This window comes from Rattus rattus, chromosome 13 (genome assembly GCF_011064425.1).
Source record: "Rattus rattus isolate New Zealand chromosome 13, Rrattus_CSIRO_v1, whole genome shotgun sequence".
Taxonomy (NCBI): Eukaryota; Metazoa; Chordata; class Mammalia; order Rodentia; family Muridae; genus Rattus; species Rattus rattus.
Window position 1 is genome coordinate 67,452,123 of NC_046166.1, and position 24,101 is coordinate 67,476,223.

Consider the following 24,101-nt stretch of genomic DNA (forward strand, 5'->3'; position numbering starts at 1 on the left):
AGGATACAAGATTCAATTTTCCTTAATGCAAGAGCCCCTACCCCTATATGGTTTCATGTAGAAATATAATATACGAGTCCTGTAGTTCTAGCATTATTTTTTATGAATTAGCCCTAAGTCCCCAATTTGCTTACAGTAATTTATACTCACTTTGAATCATTTAACCCTAAGTGCTGAGTGACCTCCGTGGGCAAAAACTGTCTGATGGAATTCCACATGAATCAGCTGATCCACTGTCAGAGCACTTTCTACACCATCAGGCAGCCTGTGCAGTCTCCACCCACCGCCTTCTATAGACACATGCTACTTTCCAGAGAACTCATGAGCTGAGACTACCTTTGCAATGAGGGACTCAGGCAAGGTCACAGCTCTAAGTAACAAGGATGAGTATGAATCCCAGAAACCACAGTGTCTCTTCCCCATGGCCTCTGCAGCTGCAACTACATGGTAAGGTGAATGTGAAGGCAGTGGACTAGAGTGGGCTGTTCCTGCTTGGACCACATCACACAGCACAGCTGCTCCTTGAACAGAGAGCACTTGCCAGAGGAAGGACTAGAGAGAATGAAGTTATTACCATTATTCAATAATACAAACAATGTTCATAAGAATAATAGCACCCAGGAATTAAAGGTAGTGTTCTGAGCACTGCTCCTTCTTAAAATTGGAGCACAAATACGTCTTCTCCAGTGGGGGAACAGAGTAGGTATCCCCCACTTACTGCCCTGGGACTCCCAGCATCTGTAATCCAGCATAATGGGTTCTCTGTGTAAAGGTCTGGCTGTCTACCCTAGGTCTTGCTTTGGAGACGAGGCTGGCCTCTAACTCACATAGATCCATCTGTCTCTTCCTTCAAAGTGCTGGGATTAAATGCATGCAATACCACTCCCAGATAAACTTGGTATTTTAATTGTAGGCAGATGGCCTCTCATTTCCCATTCTTGACCTTTAAGTCAGTCTGGGGTCTGTTTTGTGACTTTTCATCTTTTTTTTTATTTATATCATTTTAAATAAATTTGTGATTGAACTTTGATTAAACAAACAAAAGAAAGATGTTCATTGTGCAGCTTATTGAAAAGGTTAACGCAGAGATTTTGATGTGAGGCGGCAACCCTGGCAGGGTTCTCTGAGCTATTGACATTTTTTCCAGCTTTTCTTTGGCCTTCCTGGGCTTGAAGTTTCCTGTGCTGGGATTAGGAAGTCCCTAGTGCTAAGACACACTGTTCCTGAATGGCTCACTCAATGCTAACTTCATTGAGAGACCCAGCTGGGAAGCATCCTTGAAAAGAAAGCCTAGTTGGTTTGTTGTGGTGACACTGGACTCCATGGAGCAGAAGTGGCTTGCTCAAGGTTACTTCTCCCAGAGAGATTTTGAGCTTTCCTAAAGAGCACAGCTTTCTGTCAAGTACCTGCCCTGTGAGATGTCCCCAAGCAAAATCGCTAGACTGATAGAGTTGGGCTCCTGGAAGAGCTCCTGCGTTCCCAAGGCAACCGCTTCACCTGACCCTGCTTAGGGTTCACCCCCACACGCATGGACACGCAAGGGTTTGGCATGGACCTCTCTGCTGCTACCAAGGCTTCTTCCCACCTGCTCATCTATAGTATGCTAGGTTGTTAAGGTCACAGGGATAGAAGCTCCTTCAACCATTTTAAGAAAAGAGGATTTATAAAAGCAGCAGCGGTGTTTTCAGACTGTGTGCTGTTCTGTTCTGCTGAGCTCTTGAGAAGTCCTGGGTCTGAGGCTAAACGTCTGCTTTTCAAAACTCAGCTTGCCCTGTTAGAGAAAAGTGCTTAACAACCCTAAAAGAGCCAGAGCTCTTCTTCATTTATGAAATATGAATTTAAGAAATAGGGAACTCACTCCTGGGTATTGAAAGGTTAATCTAACACTTTTAGAAATTCTTCTGAGGACTTAGAGCCTACTACATACTCCCTTGCTTTCTGTTTTCCACAAGCACATCCTGGGTTTCATCCTTTCTATTCATTCAAAATTCAAAGTCTCTCTCTCTCTCTCTCTCTCTCTCTCTCTCTCTCTCTCTCTCTCTCTCTCTCTCTCTGCTTGTCTCATGGTTCAGAGTCTAACTTGCAGCTTCTTTCTGTAAATCTTTTCCATTTCAGCAACTGTTCCTACAGTTCCTGTCATTAATAATACTTTATCAATTTCAAAGAGCTGAAATTAAATCAACCCTGCCCATCAGCCAGGCTTCTGACTTCTCACCTGGGACTGGGAAATGGTCAAGGTGTTCTGAAGAGACCATGATCAATGTTATCGTTATTAATGTGACCAGTCAGAATCCCAACCTGTCACCAAGTCACCCAGCGTGCCTCCTTCTCCAGAAAATGCCTCCGCCCATATTTACTAAGGGGCAGGGTGTTAAGAAATAGTCTATGTTGGTAGCTCTCTAAAGACAGATCTGATTAATACACAGCTGCCAGGAATAGCAGAAAGAGGAGACCTGGAGTTATTGGTCAATGTGTTTTCCTCCATACTTACAAAAACATTTTTGAAACATTAAAAGGTAGTGGTTGCACATTAGAGCCATTGGTTTGGAGGACTGAAGATGTTCTTCTGTAGGTAAGAGCTCTTTCTATGTAAGCATGAGGACCTGGGTATAGTCTGCTCATAACCTTGCTCCAGGTTGTGTGGGAGATCTTGTCTCAAGGGAATGAGGTAAAGGGTATCAGAGCTGGGAATTGGACATCATTCTATAGTCTCTGCACACACTTGGTCCAGCTCAGATTCATCAAGAGGGTCACACAGTGTTCTTTAATCCTTTCAAATACAAACCTTCACTGTGGCCACCATGTTGATTTAGCTTAGTGTTTCCAACACCCCACATATCGTGCACTGAATTTTTCATGCATACAGAGGCTACTCATAGAGAGTCTACTTCCTCAGAATACAAACTACTCTTTTTTTTTCCTTTGTGGTAAGAACTGCTGAGAATTCTAACAGGATAATGGGAAGCCTTCCTGTCCTGACTGGTCCTGATCACACTGGAAAGGCTTTGAATCCTTCCTGCATATTGTACTCTATGGGTACACTGCAGTCTACAGCTCCAAGATCTTGAAGTACATTGAGTTTAGTGACATATACTGTGGCTCTAATTGTTAAGAGGCCATACTGGAACTCAGTCCAAGGCCTTCACTTCATGAAGGATAACTGAGCCAAAGGTCACTGCATTGTAACAGGAGGCAAACTTGAGGGGCATCACTTAAAATCACCTCCAGAAGCTGCACCTGACCCTGCCCAGTCCACACACCCATGGTTGAGAATTCCTCCTTCAGTCCTTCATGCCTGGGAGTGGCCTTCTGCCACTGTCCTTCCTATCAGAGGCATCTGCGATTTACGAACTCCCAGTTCATACTTTTGAACTTTCCCATAGTTCAGAATCACACACGAGGATGTTTAGATCTATGTCCAGTAGATAGAGAAAATGAATCAAGTCCCGCTTGTCAGACTCCCACAGACCTGTATTACCGTGATGGTCACATCATTAAATACTGTAGTTTTTCTTGCAGTAGTTAGAACTTTCAGAAAAATGGAGAATTTTTTATCTTGAATGGTGATATAATCAATAGTGGGTGACACAAGGGAACATTAACACACCACATAGCAGCGCTGCAGGGAGCGATCAGAGCTCTGGGCTGCACAGACTTTGGACCCAAGAAGTGTCACTAATGGAGACTTTCCCAAGCACAGTACTTTTGAAGGTGATTTATTGATGGCAGGTTTCCTCACTTATTGGCAAAATATAAAATGGGTTATAAACCAGAGAGCAGCTCCCAGATCAGAGAGTTCCTCTCCTCATGATGCAATGGCCTCAACTCTGCCATGTTGGGGCAGATATGTTATGGTATTGAAACAAAGCTAGTTTAATAAACGTGCTGTTGTCTCTGCTTTTGTGGATTGAGTCTAACAAAGTCATTTTTCATCTTAGTGTTTATGGAACTCGGTATACAAACCTGCATGCATATGTTTATGCATGTGCATATATATGTTCATAAGTGCATTTGTGCATATATGTATTTGTATATGTATACATGTGTGCCTGTGTATATATGTGTGTATATGTGTGTATGCATTTGTGTGTGCATATTTGTATACATGTATGCATGTAATATGTGAAGGTGCATTATGTTCCTGTATATACGTATGTATATATTTGCATATGTGTTTATCTGTGTGTGCTGTCTGTCTGTGTATATCTGCATGTATGCATTCATACATATGTATTTGCATACATGTACGTGTGCCTTTTGCACTTGAAGGTAACTTACATTTATATTCTTATTTGCTTAAGTTGAAGACATTGTTTTAGGGTTTCTGTGTTTCTTGTTGATGGTAGGAAGCACGCAGAGAGGAAATGCATGATGGTGACACATGTCTCCTCAGTAGTTTGCATCATAGACTGCCACCTGCTCATCATGCCTCTTCATTCTTTGCTATTTCTTCATATAGCTTCTCTTAGAAAAGCTCCTCTAATTACTCTCCCAGAAATAGCTTCTTGTGCTTGCTCATTTAGATATTTATTATACCCCCTTAAAATTTTTCTATTTCTGTTCCTTTCTCCCACCACATAAATTTTTATTTAATGTTATTTAATAAAATTAATTAAGCTGTCCCAAAGTTTGGAGGCTCAGGCCCCCAAATAATTCTACTTACCAGATAATAATAACTAAAGAATAACAGTGAAGGCAAGTTTAACTAACATGCCAATTAAAAAAAATTACTACGTTTACTTATGTGTGGTGCCATTCTGCTTGTTCTAGTTAGGTTCAACTATCAACTTGACACAGCCTGGAAATGCTTCAGCTGAGTGATTGATTATCTAACAGGCTGGTCTATGAGGGGTTGTCTTGATCCTTAATTGATGCAGGAGAGCACAGCATCCCACTGTGGTGGGAACTGTCATTAGTCAGGTGGTCCTGGAGTATATAAGGGATTAACCAAGTATAAGACTGAGAGAGCAGAGAGTCAATCAGTACACATCATTCCTTCTTGGTTCCAATCTCTAGGTTCCTGCCTTGAGTCCCAGCCCTGACTTCCCACAATGATGGACTGTGACCTGGAAATGTGTACCAAGTAAACATTCCCATCACCTAAATTGCTTTTGGTTGTGATGTTTTCATGGGGACAGAATTATGAGTGTAGATATCAGAGGACCACGTTCAGGGACCTCTTTGCTCCTTTTCATTGTGAGCTTTGGGCGCTGAGCCTTTCCTGAGTCATCCAACCAGAAGGCAGGTGCTGGGTTACAAAGCTGGCAATGCTCTGGATGCAGTGCTGAGAACCATGCTCAGATAAAGAAACAATCTGGCCAGAGAAGGCTGTGTATCCATGCATTTACAACTCCCATTCTCACTCATGAAGGTCTCTACTCTCAGGCACTTAGCCCTTGAGCTCACAGTCTATGCAGAAACTGAAGGTTGGAGCTGCTTACAAGAAAAGTGGCTGCCTTACAAATGAAACCCATTCTAGATGATGTAGTTTGGATGGTGGCAAGAGAAATGGCTATCCCAATCCTGCCTGATTCTCCTGTGTCCACTATCATATCGCTAGTAGCTCTTGATCAGTATTGGTTCTCTAGGCTTCAAAGCTGTGCATGAAGCAGAGCCCTCCTCTGCCTACCCACCTGTCCCTGTCCACAACCTGCCTCGGCTGATTCCTGATTGGTAACACTGAGGCCTCTCCTTGTCTCCAGGAACATACATACACTGCAGTTATTTCCTTGAAAGAAGGATATGAAGATTTGAGCCACCAGCACTGTGAACTTACTGTTGGGAAATGTCACCCTCCCTTTGGGAGATCAGTCCCATGAATGCTATGCAATGGGTGGAGAAAGAAAGAAGTGCAGGGAAGAGGAGGTTGTATCTGTGTGTGTGTGTAAGAGGTCCCTGCTACGAGGTTGTCATGTGGATGGAGACATATATGTGTGCTGAAGTGTGATGTAAAAAGCTTAGGACTCCTGATTCTACCCAAGGGTGGAGTAAGGGAAGGGCTGAAAGGATACCAGCAGTTGCGAATGTGAGGGTCTGGTGATTTTCCTCCTTCGTTCTTACCCCCCTGTTTTCTCCAATCAAGTCCATTTGTTTTATTAAATGACAAGCATTGTTTGGGGAGGACTGTGGAGGCAGTAAGGGATCAAGGCCACCAAGAATGTCCTTGCAAGAGAAGTGTGCAAACCAAATAGGAATCTTGGCTAAATCACCTCCTGTGCTAGCTCAACTCAGTGACAAATCTGTTTTTAGCTTCCAGAGTAAAGCACATAAGGAAAGCATTAAGTTGTGGAGTCCCCAGTCCCCCACCCTCTCAAACCAGTGGCTGCAAAGCTGACCCAGCACACAGCACAGAGCCTTTTTAAAGCACTTTTCACACAGTGCAGAGCCACACAGCTGCTGGGTGTTTGCTTGTTTTCTCATTTGATTGTCACGGACCTCTGCAAAGAAGGTGATAATTATCTTTATTAAACAGAAAGGGAACCTGAGATCTAGGGACATTGCTCACCTGCCAGGTGACATTGTAATGAGACCCAGGACACAGATTAGATACCAAGGATGCATCCAAAGCTTACACTGAAATGCCAGGAGGCTTTTCCTATTAAAACACCCTACCTGGTGGTTAGATGAACAGGAACATGAAAATGCTGTCCGTGGAGGAGCAGCAGATCAATCCTTATTTATTTAGCATGGGGCACATATTCAGAACAAAAGTATAGATGGAATGAAGCCTTGAAGTTGTAGAATATCATTGTTTTGCATAGTGTGGCCATTCCACCATGGGCAGAACATCTAACATCAGTGTAGTACCTAGCAAGAGACGAATTAATTTCTTTTATTTCAGGAGAATACAGTAAAATCTGTTTCCCCAAAGACCACTTTACGTATCACATAGCAAAATGGATACATTTGATTAGCCTGACTTTTAGATCATTCAGTCCCCTTGGGAATATTACTGGAATGACCAGCCAGCCACGTGTTCAGAATACAGTAAACTAAGGATGTATGAGGCTGCTCCTGGCATCAAAACATGTAGAACTTAATGGTTCAAAGCAAACATTTTGTAAGTGAGAGAAGTATATCCCATGGCTGAAGAGAGGTCTAGGCAGTTAAGAACACTTGCTGCTTTTGCAGAGGATTAGAGCTCAGTTCTCAGAACCCACTTAAATACCTCATAGCCACTTTTAACTCCAGATTCAGGCAATCTGATGCCCTCTTCTGGTCTCTGTGGGCACTGGATCATATGAGGCTTGTACATGAGGGCACATGCACGTATCTATACCTACATGTAAAATTAGAAAGAATTTGGTAAAAATAATAGAAATCATAGCAGGGTGAGAAAATGAATTCATGATGCATTCCGTAGTTATTATTGGGCGTTGCAAACAGCACATGGTGGATGCTCTATTTTGATTGGCCCTGACTGTGAAGGGATCAATATTATAATCATTTATACAATCTATTCTTCTATGCTATAACATGTATGACACAGTGGGTGGTACTGAGACAGGAAAGTCATGGAAAATTCCTGGATGTGAGACAAAGAAAGGAACCCTTACTCTGGAGTATGATAGAACTCCATTGACAGTGGAGAATCAAACTCTCCAAAAACATTAACAAAATGTGCCTGGAAACTGCTTCCATGGAGACAGATATATTCCTTTCACTCAGGAATATTTTCCAATAAGAACGTTACAATTTACCTCAGTGCTTACGAGTAATAGCATCTTTTACAGAGGACATAGGTTTCTGTTTCCAGCGACCACGCTGTGGCTCACAACCATTTGTAAGAACAGTTCTAACAGATATAATACATTACTTTGACCTTTATGGGTCATCACGCACATATGTAGTATACAGACATATATACAAAGCACTTACACACATGAAGCAAAATAAATTTTTCATTTAAGGTGTGTAGAAATAACAATGCCATGTTAATTCTACTTCAGCCTGAGCATGTCAGATCTCCCAGTAGGTCTTAACGTCTTCCTATATATTTTCTGGGAAATTCAGACATACAATTATAAACTTTTGTTCGCTATAATCTCGAGAATTCTGGACATTGGAAGATACCCCTGTCATCTAATTTAGCATCCCAATAACACTCTGAGATGCTACCTCAGATGCCAACAAGTACTATAAGTGTAGTTACTCAAATGTTGAGACCTTGGGGCCCAAAACCCAAGATGGGGATAGGTCTCATTCTTTCTATTTGTCCTGATGCTTAAATTCCTTTAAATAAATTCCAATGCTGCTTCCCATGAGCTGGTCCTGAAATCCCTTCCTGTCCTGTAGCTGAGGTGTTGGCTTTATCTGGCGTAAGTCTCAGAGAAGAACTCTTCAGCCTGAGTGTGGTAGGTCAGACAGTGCAATGGGTAAAAACACTAGTTATATAAGCCCAAGGCGGCCCCAACTTCACTGTGTTGAATCCATATTAAAGAAAAAAAATGTGGTGTCATGTATCCATAGCATCAATACTCCTATGGGAGATAGGGAGATGGAGCAGTCGTTGGAAGCTGGAGAGCACTTGTGCAGTTGAAACAAAAGAACCTGCCTCAAAAAAGTGGGAAGGGCAAGGTGGGAGGAGAGATCCTAACTCCAAAGTTGTCCTCTGACATCCACAGTCACACTGTATCTATGTCTAGCTATCTCCCCTCGCTAGTCGGCTAAGCAAAAAACATTAAAAACCTTTAAACAGTAAATGTAAAACTCAGGCCACTGCAGTGTAGCATTGACTGTGTCTCCAGTCTGTGACCTGCTGCCTAGAAAGCTGTTAAATTCAGCCCAGTGTGACTGCCTTTCCACATGCACATGTGTAGTCCATCACTGATCAAAGCTTGCCGTGCTAAGGGTGGCAGTCAAGGGCAGAGGGAAAGAAGAAACTCCGTCTGAGCTGGTTTTCCTCCAGTTGATATTATCTGGGCAGAACAGAAATGAGAAGAGAGCATCTTAGAGTCTTGTAAAACTCAAGCCCTTTCCCTGGACAAGGCTGTGTCTATGAGTTTCAGGAAATTCAAAGAATGAGTTGGAGACCATTGGATTTGGAGCAGCTGGCTCTGTCCAAACCTGAATTTGCATAAAAGTCACCACAAGTGAATGAGGTGAACCAGTGGCTCCCAAGTTGCCCAGTGAGAGGATTGCAGAAAACACAACAGAAAACACTTCCACAGGCTGCCAGATTTAAAAAGAGCAGAAATCCAGTCTCTATGGACCGTGTGGATTTTCTGTGAGGGCTACCAGCTTCCAGGTGAGGTATGCATCCTCAGCCATGGCCCCACATTTTTCCCATTCCTCTTCCCTCTCCTGTCATGTTCTGGTTCCTTCCTTCCTCCTTCTTTCTGGGAACTCTGGTTCAAATAATTTCTTTAGAGTGTACCAATAAATCCCCACACGGTGCCTTCTTGCTCTGCTCTGCCCTCTTGCCCCTTCCTCTTCTCTCTCCATTCCCCTCCCAACTCTCTCTCCAAGTTCTCATGATTGGCCTCTCCTACTCTACTCTCGCCCTCTGCCTTTCTCTGTCTCTACTACCCAATCTCAACTCCCCTCCCCATGCCCTGAATAAACTCTATTCTATACTAGAAAAAAATTCCCCACAGGGCAAATAAAATGATCTTTTAATCTTGCCTGTTACAACTTAAATCCTAACTGTACTCTTCTGGCTGCACACTTAACTCACGGGAAATATATTATCTAGATGGTCTAGGGTGGCTCGGGACACAGGGATGAATGAAGTTAATTATCTTCCTTAAGATCAAAAATTTTACTGTGATTTTCCTTTGAGCTAGTGAAGAATCTAATTGGTGTTTCTGTAGTTTTCATAGGCTTCTCTTAGACAACCAGACATCATTATTTATAAGGTGATGTGACCTCATACAGGTAGGTAGATATATTCAGAAAGGGAGGCAGATGATAGGAGATAGATAGATAGATAGATAGATAGATAGATAGATAGTAGATAGATAGATAGTAGATAGATAGATAGATAGATAGATAGATAGATAGATAGATAGATAGATAGATGTTAGGTAGATGAGTGATAGATGATAAGCAGAGAGAAAACTAGGCTGTGTTCTGCTCTAAGTAACTCCATATCATAGAAAACATGATTTCTCGACTGTCTTGCCCTACAGGACTCTATCTTACAAGCAGCATTTGACTCCATTGTGAAGGCAATCACATAGGTGGAATACCTTGTTCATGTAAACCTAAGTTACTGCCTGTTGCCTCCCACGAGGCACAAAAATGATAAATGGCGTATTCTTGAAAGTGAAAGGGGTCCTCTTAGAGAATATCAAAGCAATCTAGGGCCACATTAGGAACATAGGAATATGAAAACCATGTCAGATCAACCAGGCCTGAGAGTGGAGAAACTGTTCCAGACTGAGGGACGGGAACAAACCTTGTACCTGGATCCCATAAAGAAGAGGTCACCTAATACCAAAGGGCAACACCCACCCTGATGAGTCATGTGATCGCTCAGTGTGTGTATCAAAGCACTGATGCTTGGAGGACCCCTGGATATCCCAAGGGCTTGAGCTGGGCTTAGTTTCTGCTGGGATCCTCGGGACCTGAGAGGGTAGTAGTGGAGTTCAGAGAGTAGGACTCTGGTGATGGCTTTTAAGACTGAGGGCCTCAAGATCTTCTAGCTCTCTATCTGTATTGAAATGATGACGATAACTTCTAAAATGTCCTAAAAACTTTCTTGCTCTTTCGGAGGGTAAAAGGCTTAGGTGATTGACACCTGTAGCCTCACAGCGGGGGATTAAGTAATGTGCCCTTTGTTCTAGCTCAGCAGGAACTGTGTGGCTCTAACTTTCCAGCCTGCTAGTCAGAAGTTGCAGGAAGAAAAAGGGACACTTTGAAATGTGATTATAGAGTTTATTACTAAGTTGTAAAAAGTTTCCTATTAAAGCTACACAGGGAAAAGCAGAAAGATCCTAAGCTGGGAAAAGGAAAAAAATCTTCTAAGTGGGAAAAGGGAAAAAAAATTCTACCCTAAGCAGGGAAAGGCAAAAATTCTCCTCAAGGAAAAAATTCTCTCTCTAAACAGGGAAAGGGAAAAAAGTACCTACTCTCTTTTCTCATCTCTTTGTCCTCAGTACTTAGTATACATTTTTCAGAATACATGATCATATATTTAAAAGTTCACTACAAGTTCACACAGAAAATCAAATCATAAGTTGAAATAGAAGTTCATAACAGAGCATGTTTGCACGCATATCCATTAGGACTAATTATCTGGCTAAACATCCATCACCTGTCACAGCTCCACAGGTTCACTGAAGGTTTAAAACCATAGCGAAGTTATTAGTGAAGTTTTGTATAAATAAACCTAGTTAATATTTTATCTAATGTCATAGCACCTATAATAAATAGTTTCCTTTCTATAACCTTGGATTAATTGTTTTACAACCTCTTGGAATGTGCTCTGAGTACGAGAATGTCTGGGCACTATCTAAGAACAGTTAACTGGTGGCACTTGGGAGACTGGCTGCGTTCTCATTGCAGTTTTGACTATTACAAAAGGATCTAATAGCAGAGCTTACTAATCACTGATATAATTTTAGGAATTCTTATAGGATCATCATTAAGACTTAAGAAGTCTTCTATTTGTCTGTATAGCATCACTATAAGACAGTACATCTTCATAGATCTGCAGAGATCTGCTCCAAAGGGGTGTGCTATTACTTAGTGATTGCTATATACATTTAATAATAACAGGAAAAGGATATTAATAGCAGGAATCTTTCCCAAAATGAATTCTCCTATGGCCTTGCCTTATTAGAGAGAACCTGTCACAGATAATATAATAATCTGAAGCAGGCCATCTCAGGAAGGCTACCAGCTAGTTATTAGCTTGTCCTACTATAGCTCCTAACAAGTTTACACTGCTCTCATGGCTTGCTTGGACTTCCCTCTGTCCATCGCACATGTATCCATCTGGTCCAGATTGTTTACTTCATCCCCACAATGTCCATGGTCTTATGAATGAATGCTATACCTCAATGCAACCTAAAGGCTCTCAGTCCTGGGAACCTTTAGCTGACTCTGGACCACTGGCTGAGATATCACTTGGAGTTCTCTAATGTCTAACCGTGGGTCCCTTTGTATCTGCATCTTTACCAAGTATGTTCGTGTGCCTCCAGTGGGGTCTCATTGAACTCTTGAGCCATGTTGGGACTCTTTAATCCTTATAACATTCTGTCATAAGATACACTTTCATGAAAGATTTTTGTTTTATATTTATGCACATCTGTGCATGTGGGGGCATATGAATGCAGTGCTCATGTAGGACACTGGGGTGAGGGTGGGGCATAGAATACACTGGAGCTGGAGTCACCCAAAGTTTGACGCTTCCAGATGAGTGCTGTGAACTGAACTCAGATCTTCTAAAAACATGACATGGACTTTTAACTGCTGTGCTATCTCACCAGGTGCCCTATGCATACACTTCCTTTACTCAGTTTCAAGGCACTAAAGGCATTACTATGGTGGAAGGACTTTTTTTTTTACTGTTTTTAAAATATTAGTGCTGAAGGCATGATCTAAAAGTGAAAAGCACTTGCTCCTCTTACAGAAGACTGGAGTTTGGTTCCCAGAAGCCTTGTTGGGTGACTTGACCACCTGTAACTTCAGCCCCAGAGGATCCAGTGTTCTTTTCTGGCATCCATAGGCATGTACATGGACATACATACATACATTCTTATATATATATATATATATATACATACATACATAAAAATAAATATCTTAAAATAACTAAATAAATAATACAATGTTGATATATGGAGTATAATGTATGAGAGTTAATACTGACAACAAAGATTGAATTAAAGATTTTTTTGTTTTTCAGCAGCCAGGTCTCAGGGATAAAACAACTTGAAAATTTACAGTCACCAGAATTGACTTAGTTTGTGACTTTATTTCTATTAAAGAAATCCAGACATTCGGGAAAGACACAAACGTTTCTGTCTGACTGATGTAATACACGCATGACTGTTGCAATTTGCTCACATGTACATGTGCATGTGAAATTATCATTCTAGTGTTTTAAGGGGACCTTCGACTAAAGGTTTCCAATGACCACTTGGCAAGGGCAGCCAGCCATGGCACTGTTAGAGGTGAGTGCTGCGTGTCACTTACTGCATTGAGTTGCACCAGCTCATTCTCAGACTGAGCAGACTGGCTGGTTTAAACACAAAACTGAAATCGGATCATCTAGGCTCCAGAGCACAGATGTTAGTTAGTTGCAAAGGTTGCTGTTCAAGGGCATCCTAGCGTCTGAGAGAGATGTAGGGACGCCTGCCTTTGTATAATTGTGTAATGAGAACCGCAGAAGAGATGACCTTGGGAAAACAACACAGCAGTTATTTCTAGAACATAAAAACGACTCACCGCAGCAACAATTAAGCTCCCTGTAAAATAACCTGTACATGACGAGGCGTCACTATGAGATATTCGTCAACAAGCGAGCCAGTAAGTGCATCCGTTAGTTTCAATGTAGATAACACTGGGATCCATTTTCGCCTAGCTGCTTGGTGATTGTTTTCTGGAAGACTGGTGACAGATGAGGTTTAGTTAAGATATTCCTGGGTATGAGTGGTGAGGTAGCTGACACAGCTTTTTTTTAGCAATCAATTCAGTCTGACGGGGTGACAGCCATGGCTCATTCTCATTCTAGCAGTTTACTTAGAGAAATGGACCAGGGTTTGAACACACGGTCAACAGGTACTCTGAGTTACACAGAGGCCCAGAGAGCAAGCAGAGGTGCTGACTCACGCTAAAGGTGACCATTATTAAGTGCATTTTAAGGAAAACATGGGAAGAAGTAATTTAAGCAGAGTTGAAATTACAACTCTATTTTTTTCCTCTGGAAAAAAAAATAGTCACCTTTATCAACTTCCTGTGTTAATTTGTGCCATTCCCATGGAATTAGGCGGAAAAATTTAAAACTACAACACTAGCTACCTACGGGCAATGTGCTCTTTTGATTCTCTGATTTCCTCTTAATAAATTTTTAGATTTTTATCAAATTTTATGCAATAGCCACAAAGAGAATCAATCCTATGGAGAATAATAGAATGATACAGCATCAATGCTCTATGACAGTGTTATAACTGGATTTCTTTTCTTTAAGGTTAAAACTCAGGCCCAGGCAGCCCCATACATCTGGCTGAGCTGCTTGTTCGCTAGTAAAGAGATGGATGGTGGTGAAAGTCACGGAGGGAAGATTTATCCTATCTGTTCATATTTGGAAGAGAAACAGATAAAGGGGTCAATTGACTTCCGGTCTGCTATGGGGCGTGTGCTTTAGGTGTAAGCAGAGGCAGAATTGGACAAGAGGAATTTATTACTGGGCACTAACAGAGCTCTGCCCATCTTCATCTCAGCTCCAGTTCTGTAAGGAGGTCTGACCAAGTCCTTATTTCTTGATAAGACGGGTTTCTCAGGTAAATTGCTTCAGCTGCCTGATGGATGCTCGCCTCAAAGGCCTGTCCTGTCAAGTTTTCCATCCCTGACCCAAGGACGTTGCAGGGTTAGGAGAATGACTTATCTCTGTGCCTTCATCCACAGTAAAGGAGACAAGAAGATGCAAAATGAGGCAGAGAGGTCAAAGTTTTGTTGTAAAAATATAACAATAAAAAAAATGTATGGTTGTCTTTTACCTCACTGGGTTCGCACCGCGGTGTCCCAATATAGCTGCTAGATATCTTGGTGGAAACACATCCCAGCCGCACACTTTCCTACACTCAAACCCTCACATAAAAGAACACACAACACAATAATCTTAGATCCTATTGGTAAGATATAATTGCCCACTTAAACATACAAAGCCCAGTACCATCCATCCCTTAGGAACATTGATAACAACCTGTAAATACACAGAGCGGAATTTTAACATCACCTGCCATGGCTTCTCACCCTCTCCTCTGTCGTCCTGTCTCCTTTCTGTCCTAGTCTCCTCCTCTTCCTTCAAACTTCTCTTCCGCCCATCCTTCCTTCTCATCCAATGACAGGCCTCCTCCTATCTTGTACCTGCCTCACCTGTGACATCATCCTACAAAGTTTCATTTTGCTTTTGGAATTGTGTGAGCCCTCTGAGGACCCAGTGTTTTCTCACAACAACAGATCCTTATTCCTTCCTCAGGACCCTTTATCATGATGTGGTTGATATCAAGAGACATTAACACATGTCTTAAAAAGAGTGCTTAGAAAATAGTATATACTTATTCAGCCAAAGTCCGAATTTAGAAAAGTTTGGCATTATACAACAATATACGTGTACTTATATAATTCTACACATGTTGTGCCATGAACTATGATAAAGTCTTAAAAGAAATCTTTACAGATGGGAACCATCTCAACAGAGAGTGTTTGCCAAAATGCTTCTTGTTTGACACCACAAGCACAGAAAAGAAAGCAGATACATTTTCAATGTAAAATATGTTTAAGTAATTATCAGTGAAGAAGCCAGTAGCTACTCATAAAGTGAGTAGCTTGGATACGTGCCTTGTTTATGTGACCAATGGGTCACATGAGTAGTTTAGACATGGGGCAGTCCTATAAAGATCAGCCTTTGAGAGTGAGTAGCCATTGTGTTAGGCTAAACTCAGCCAGAGCTGAGTGAAAGCTGACATAGCAGGGTGTGTTGGAGGCAGTGGCTGCATAGAGAACTCAGTAGCAGCTTCAGTCGAAGGGAAGTGGGAGCTGACTTTGGAGACATCTGTTTCAGCTTTAGGAGGTAAATGAGGGGATGCGAAGAGACAGCCTACCCTTCCTGCTCTCAGAAGCTAGGGGGAAGAACACCACCATTTCCTAGTGGGGTTCTAGTTGCTTTGCGCCTCTTTCTCTTGAGATTTCTTAGAGGAATTGGAATAAGGTAGCATGTTTGTGTATTAAACTGATCACTTAAGCAGAAAAACTAAAAAGGAATAGAAAAATCTGGTCACAGCAGAGGAAAGAAAACAGCGAAGCTGGACGAAATGGACTCTGCTTACAATTCTAATACTGGGAGGCTGAGGCAGGAATGTACCCATGTATATAAGACTGACTTGGGTTACATATCAGATACACATCTCAACAAAACAAATGCATGAAGGGGTGTTAGATCATGAATTTGACATGATTAGTTCAGGTGGAGATGCTGGAGATCTGACTCTCATGAGAACATGGCTTCTTTATCTTCAGAGTGGCCATGGTTGAGACCCTGTGATTGTGCCTCTCTCAGCACTCGAACTTGACACTGTACATGACAGACGCCAGGACGCTAGGGCCATGCTTAGCCATTTTATAACCCTCAGACTGTTCAATGATGGGTTGAAGTTAAATGTGTTTAAAATACAAAATCTTCTGGATTTTTATGGCTTTTTCAAGGTAAAATTCAATAAAATCAGTGTTAATTAGAGAGATCATGATTTTAGACTAAGTAATGATGTGAATGATTAATTTAGAAACAATTCTAATGTCCTAATGTTTGAAACAATTTGTAACAGACTGAGGTGTGAAAGCTCCTAGAAAAACTTGAGTTTTATGGACAGTAAAGGAGTTTGAACAGCTGCAATTCCTTAAGGCATGGTATTGCCTTTTAATTCTTAATTTTGTGTTAAATGACAAAAATATTGAAAAGACTGTAGCATATTCAAAAATAATTTTATTTTCTGACAATGAAAGAAATACAAAAATGTTAAAAAAAACTATTAAAGCAGAAAGCATAGTTCTAAAATGAACCATTGCCTCTTAAATTCAGAATGAATTCATCCAAATGAGGCTAGGCATGGTGACAAACTCTTATGATCCCAGTATTTGGGAGTTCAATGCAGATGAGTCATGAGTCATGATTCCCAGACAAGCCTGGGATACACTGAGAGACCCAGTGTTAGGAAGGAAAAACCAAGAAAAAATTAAAACTAATAAATTGTATTAATAAATTGTATCATACACGGTGCCATAAGACAATATACACAAAAGGTTGATTATAGTTGTTGCCATGTTGATTAAATAATTATAGGACAAATATGTGAAAAGGGGGTATTTATGGGAAAAGAATGATTCTGACCAATGAGAGAGGCAACTCATGATTTAGTATATGTCATATACTGTCTAGATAATGACAGAGTGTAAGAATTCCTCAATAAGAACCAAGTTTGGGGAGGTCTTGGTAGTATAGGGATGAGCATGGCTGCCCTCTAAGAATGAACTGCCCATGTACTTACCACTTCAATAGAATGCTTTCAGTCTAAAAATTCATTCATAAAATTATGGTAATTCTCTTGGTAAATAAACATGATTTCTATTTTGACTGATCTGTGTCAAATCCCGAGTTTTTAAAGCCAACAGAAGCTGTTTGTCAGTTTTGATAGTTCGCTGCTGTTAGCCAGGTTTCTCAATAGGTTTTATCTTCACACTCAGAACAATAACTTTGTTTGAAACAACCTGAATTTTATTTGAACCACAAAGACATTTGTTCTTGGCCAATAATAGAGTGGAGAGATAAACTCAACAATCAACTTCTAGCTCTAGAGGCATAGTTAAGAAAACAAGTGGGGGATTTATTTATTATTTTCCTTTTCTCTTTCTTTTCCTTTCTTTCCAAGGCTGGTCCCTTCCTTGGTGATGCATGGCACTTTCAGCTGTCCTAGCACTAGAATGTGTGCCAATATATTGGATACTTTCCTGTTGATATGATAAAATGTCATGACCAAGGCAACTATAGAAAGAAGGGTTCATTTGCCTTATGGCTATACGGGGATGCAACTGTGTCATGGAAGGGAGGCCTGACAACTGGCAACAGAGAGACCTGCTGAAGCAGAAGCTGAGGGAAGGGATCTTTAACCACAAACATCTGACAGAGACAACAAACATGGAATGGTTGAAGCCTTCAAACTCTTTTTTTTTAATCTTTATTAACTTGAGTATTTCTTATTTACATTTTGATGGTTATTCCCCTTCCCGGTTTCCGGGCCAAGATCCCCGAACCCTCCCTCTCTCCTAGCCTTCAAACTCTTAGTCCACCTTCAATGACATACTTCTTCCACCACAACTATATCTCGTAAACCATTCAAACTGTGCCACAAACGAGAAATTAAACATTTCAGATGCCCAAGACTATATATTTGCTCTCCACATTTTTAAATATTTATTTATGTTAAGGTTTAAAATTAACTTTCTTGGCTAAACTCAAGCATGCATACAACATTAACCACAGCCACCATGCTATGCAAATAGAACTCATGGACTCATCTGTCTAAATTGAGCTCTTATGTCCTTTGCCCATTGACTCCCTGGTATCAAGTTCAGCCTCTGGTCACCACTGTCTAAGTGTATGACTTAGTTATTTATGTTACTTATGATGCTATATTATCCAGGATTGACCAGAATCCCTATTGCAGTCTTTCTACATTGTGGTGGTTTGAATAGGTTTGGCCCCCATAGACTCATGTGTTTGAATGCTTCGCCAGCAGCAAGTAGCACTATTAGGAAGTGTGGCCTTGTAGGAATGGGTTTGACCTTGTTGGAGGTGGCACTAGGTGAGTTTCAGGTCTCCTAATGTTCAACCTACTCCCAGTACAGAAGAGACCCTTCTCATGACTGCCTTGAAGACAGTCTCCTAATGGCTGCCTTTGGATCAAAATATAAAACTCTTGGTTCCTCCTGCACCAAATTCAAATCTGCCTGCACACAGCCATGTTTCCTACCATGACTGGCTAAGGCTCTAAATCTGTAAGCCATCTCCAATTAAATGTTGTCCTTTATAAGATTTGCCTTGATCATGGTGTCTTTACACAGCAATAGATCCCAAACTAAACATATATCTTATATGCCTTTTCATTGGAAAGCCAAGCTGGTCATCTTCAAAGCATAAATTCACAACTCTATTCAATCAAGTCTCAGTAGCCATGCTAAAAAGAGGAAAGAAGAAAAGTTTAAGTTGAGCTCAGGTTCTCTTTTGCTGGGTCTGAGGTTAAACATGAGAATTACAAGGGGGGGTTTATCTTTCTTTCAAAATGCTTAGAATGAACAAGTTCAATAGCTTTCTGTTTGTTTCATGGAGGTGTGCAGGCAATTGGGGAGAAGCATCTTTCCCTGCATCCTGCAGATTTGAGGTTGATATGCCGCATTCTCTTCCTCCTGTCACTTTGTCAGTTAGGGTCTTTCCATGAGCCTCAATAGGAGCTGAAGTGACAAAGGAAGGGATGGAGAAGGAGAAAGAATGGAAAGAAAGGAAGAAAGGAAGAAAAAGAAGGAGATGGAAAGAAGAGGAGGAGGAGGAAGATGAGGAGAGGAATTTGAAGAAATTGTTGTGTGTGGAAGAAGAAGAATGATACTAAGGGAGAGGCATAACGAAAGGTGCAGACAACTGGTAGACCAAGGATATATATGTCAACTACTCTTTCTGGCCAACATTGCCAAACACCATTGTCCTCCAATAAGAGGCTAAAGGAACATGAGATACATCAGAACTCAGTGGCTCAGAGAGTAACAAAAAATTAATACCACCATATTGAAAAATAAATAAAGCATCCCTGGTGGAAATTTAGCTTCACAGAGCTTCAAACAATTATTTGTAGAATTGTGGGATTTATGGGCTCATCACGTTCTCCGAGAGGTCTAGTATATTCAGACACTGTTATGGCACCCTGTGCGCCTCTCAGTCTTTCTTTTTACTCTGAGAGAATTGAGTTCTGTTTGTTTTATCTGTTTACACTGAGTGGAATTTGCTGTGAGTTTAACACACTGTATAATCTTTCCATTGATTCTCCTTTGTCTTGCTCATTGCACATTCATTTCCTCTCCCCTGAGTTATGTCAAGATAAAGTTATTTCTGTAGAAGAAAGTAGAAATGATGGGGAACACACATCAAGGCACTCGAGATTTTTAAATTAATTTTTAAAAATTTTTAAACACGGTTCTGGGGCAGACCTCACAGGAAGATCTGTCCTAAGGGATGGCAGCTTCCTGCTCTCACTTTCTGTTTGCTCACTCTACAGAAAGAGAGATGAGAAATAACAAACTAACATCACAAAGAAGGAAACTGAGACATAGAAAACATGGGGCAGGACTCCCTGTGGACAGCTACTGAGAAACCAATTACCAAACCTTTAAGTCAAACCTTGTGGATGTAGAGGGAAAGGTGGGTGATGTTAGAGCTATTACCAACCACAAGTGACCACAGGGTTCAAGGTGTTTAAGTCATCGTCACAGTGAGGTAATTTCTCTGGGTTTTTCTCTCCTTATACTGCTAGGTCCCTGGATGGAGTGAGTCACCCATAAAGAGTATGGGCAGAACCACAGTGGCTCTATAACAGTGCAGTCTGAGGTATTGAAGGTCAAATGTGGGAAAACTCTGATAATTAAGGTCAAAGTCTGCCATGACTGGATAGCTTCTGGGCTTGGCCCATTATCAGAGACTCCCTTCAGCAATGAGTTTTCTCCTTCTATGATCTTGTCCAGCTAAACTCACACATATGCCTCTACCTGAGAAATGTTACATATCCACCATCCAATGAAAGGACAATTTCCTTTCTCCTGACACAAACTCTGCAACCAGCAACTGAGATTCCTGAAATGCTTCCCCATGCTAATGCGGCATCCCGTGCATTCTAAGTCCCCAGCCAATGATCATTGCCCCTCCTGGATGTTTCTGCCCTCTCTCCCCCAAAACTTTATAAGTTTTCAATCATCCTAAGTTGATTTGCTGACTGGACAACTGGTCATGATGTGGTCTTTCACCGTATAATACTCAACAGGAATTCTGAACCCCTACTTATTCTCTCATCCTTAATCCCACTGCACTCAAGGACTGGATCAGCTGATGATCCAGGAGAGTGGAGAGACCAATTGAGAATTTCTGATTACCTAGCACTTTCTCACAATGAATCTAAGATGTGCCCCTCAATTTCTCCATGAGTAACATTAGTCCTGGGAACCCACGCTAACCTTGTCATTCATTAACCATGCATTTGGGAGGAGCTCTGGAAGATATTATATTCCCTTCATACTCCTGCTTTTTTTCTGTTACTCTGCTAAGCCCACAAGCAAGCATTTGTATATGTTTGTATCATTCAAGCTTTGCTGTTTATAGTGCTAAAGGATTCTACACATTTCAGATTCAGATTAGCCAAAAGAAGACTATAAGTTGAAGGTCAGCTCTTTTGCTTATGCCAATAAGGAAGTAAATAGAAGCCCCATCTACACTGAATAGAGATGTCTGAACAAGGCAGCTTACATAAAAAGGAAGAACTTGAAAAATAATTCAATGACAATTGCCTTCGTAGAATTCTGTCTATCCAACATCTAACACCTGCTGATCCAGAGAACAGGGAGACACTAGCCCAAGGCTTCAGTTTGGCTGTGGAGTTGTGAATGTCCTCCAGATTCCTGTATACAAAATGAGTGATATTCTGCTTGTCAGGATACCAAGGGGGACAGGGCAGACATCTACCTCCTTCCCAGACTACTGGTGAGACTATGTCTAGGTCATCCCCAGGTCTTCCTAGAGGACCCTCTAATTCTGTTGCTCTGTAAAGTTCCTTCTATGAAGGGTTTTTCCCAGTGAAGAAGTGAAAAGACTCAAAATCTTCTAAGAAATAACAAATCTCAGATTTTATTAGAGAGGGGATAGGTGGCAAAGAATTGCTTTGTTTTTGTTGTTCCATTAAAATAAAATAAAGTAAAAAAGATTCAGTGACATCACTGGTCTCTGTTCTTCTCTGGCTTTAGGAAAGATCAGGTGACATCAGTGTAGACTGTATACATTATCTGGCCTTTGCTAAAACTGTTTCCTGTGGGTTTGTGTTGAGTCAGGGGAGGGAAGGAGATGGGTTCCTTCATGTTTAACCTACACATTCTAACATGGTGTTTCTATGCTGTAGTTCATAAATGCCACATGACAAAATTTAAATAGCTGATTTAAAACACGAATAAATGTATGGTCAGCATCTATTTTTGTGAAAAGAATTTCATGAATACAGTAAATTATTTAGAAAGCATCAGGGTCGGGGTCACTATGGAAACTCTGAAAGTACAATCTACTCTGTGTGGTTAGGGAGACAACAATGATGCATCCAAGTGGTGATTCCTGACAGTGAGTGGGTTTGGATGTGGAAGGTGAGTTCCACTGTCATTTATTTTCAGCTCTGGATACATGGTCATGAGATACATTTTCCTGCCAAAAAGACTTAATTATCTGTAACCTGTTTTCCATCTGTTTCCTCTCAATGGCCTTTTAGATCCTGGTCCCTAGATCAGGGGGTGCCAGAAGTGTGTTAAGACTGGATTTGCTGTGAGATTAAAGTATGACTTTGTGAACTCTGAGTCTCATCTGATAATTTGTTTTGTTTTCTTTCAGTGAAAAAGGCAATTGAGCTGAAATCCAGAGGAGTCAAAATGCTACCAAGCAAGGACAGCAGCCACAAAAACTCTGTCTGTGAGTTACCTTCTTTCTATGTTTTGATACCTAATGATGTGATCTACAGCTTGACAAAATCATTTGTGTATTAAGTCAGCATTAGATCTGATGCTCCATTCACAGGGCACATATTGTTCTGCTGGGTTGACACTAGCATAGCTTATACATGACAGGTTTTCTCCCCTGTCCCCACCAAGAAAAGAAGTGACAAATCTGATAATTCCTCTCTCAACACTAGAAAGTGTCCTCTCCTGTCTCTAAGCAGTACCAAACTTTCTGTGCCATGCTTGAGAATTCAACATTAATGAAAAGGAAGAAGTAAAGAAAATGTAAGAGCTCAATGTGTGATTGAGGGAAATAGTTGACTCTAAAAGGACAGCTGAAGACAAAGTGAAGTATTTTCTAGAGGAAGATGGGGCACAGATTCTGGCTATACAAGCTCTTGCTATGTTTAGGTTGAAAATTCATTGTCAATAATACTAAACCAGTAATTCCTTGTGCAAGATTATCGTCAAGATATGCTGAAATATTCTATATGGCCCTTACCTATCGTCATTCACTGGGCACTGTATAGTTAGTTATCCCATGAAATGGTTCTATGTCTAAGAGAGAGGAGTCAGAATTTCCATCAGTTATCACAGAGTTTAGTAGCAGGGGACCTTGTAGAGGTCAAGAGAGATACTGACACTGGTCTCCTATGTGGCTCTCTTGTGGCTTGAGGTGTGCTTGTTAGGACAAGTTCTAAGCCTGCTATGAGCCAACAACGATGGCCATTTTCCCTTTGTGTTTGCTTGATTCCTTACCATCTCTTTGAGGGCAAGGTGTGAGAAAGTAATTTACATTCTTCACACTTAGCATGGCAACTGACTGCATGTGGATTTTCACAGGATTGGGTAATTTATGCATATTAGAGATATTATGCTCTATTTTTTCTAGTGCCCTCTGCTAAAGTTCAGGCTCAAGCCCCTCAGTCCCCTTACCATAACCTCTTAAAACTTGACAGTGAACTTAACACTAGATAGTTTAGAGTCTCCTGCAACTTAGACTTTGATGACATTTGACAAAATAGGGTCTGTAAGATCTATGAAAAGGTCAGGATGAACCGTGAGCTGTCAGCTATCATCCTAGGTAATCTTTCTGCAATGTTCTGCTCTCATAGAGCCTTTTTTTCTTCTTGAGAGTCCTCATAGAGAAAAGAGGTAACAGTGGTCACCATGTGAAAGCCCTTGCATAGGGCAAGTCTGAGCCTGACAAGACACAAGACATGTGACCATCTGATACCTCATAGGAATGGACTACAGGAACTGAAGTTTCAAAAGGGAAGCTTGAGACTTGGTGGTTTGGCGTGTGTGTGTGTGTGTGTGTGTGTGTGTGTGTGTGTGTGTGTGTGTGTGTGTAGAGCAGGCTGACCTTGAAATTGTCAGTCCTTCTGGCACATGTTGAGATTACAAGTGTGCTTTACCAGATCCTGCCATTGGGTGGGCTGTGGTAGATACAATCTCTCCTCCTTTTCTAGGCTTTCCCCTGGGCCATTTTTATCCTGTATGCTTTCCCTGGGAGGATGGACAGCTCGGTCATATAAACAGCCATAAGGCAGGAGGAAAGCAGATGCTTGTTTTTACTTTTCAGCTGGAAACAATTTCCTCATGCAAAGTTAATGACAAATGACTACACATTTAATATACATTTGCTC

The 24,101-nt window shown here is 41.2% G+C and overlaps 1 protein-coding gene across 1 annotated transcript in view; it reads left to right on the forward strand.

Annotated features, from left to right (window-relative positions):
- Csmd1 (CUB and Sushi multiple domains 1) overlaps positions 1-24,101 on the forward strand; it is a 1,514,424-nt gene that overhangs the window by 976,956 nt on the left and 513,367 nt on the right. Inside the window, exon 7 of the mRNA XM_032918494.1 lies at positions 22,349-22,426. Coding sequence (XP_032774385.1) covers positions 22,349-22,426 — 78 coding nt within the window. The remainder of the gene's footprint in view (positions 1-22,348; positions 22,427-24,101) is intronic.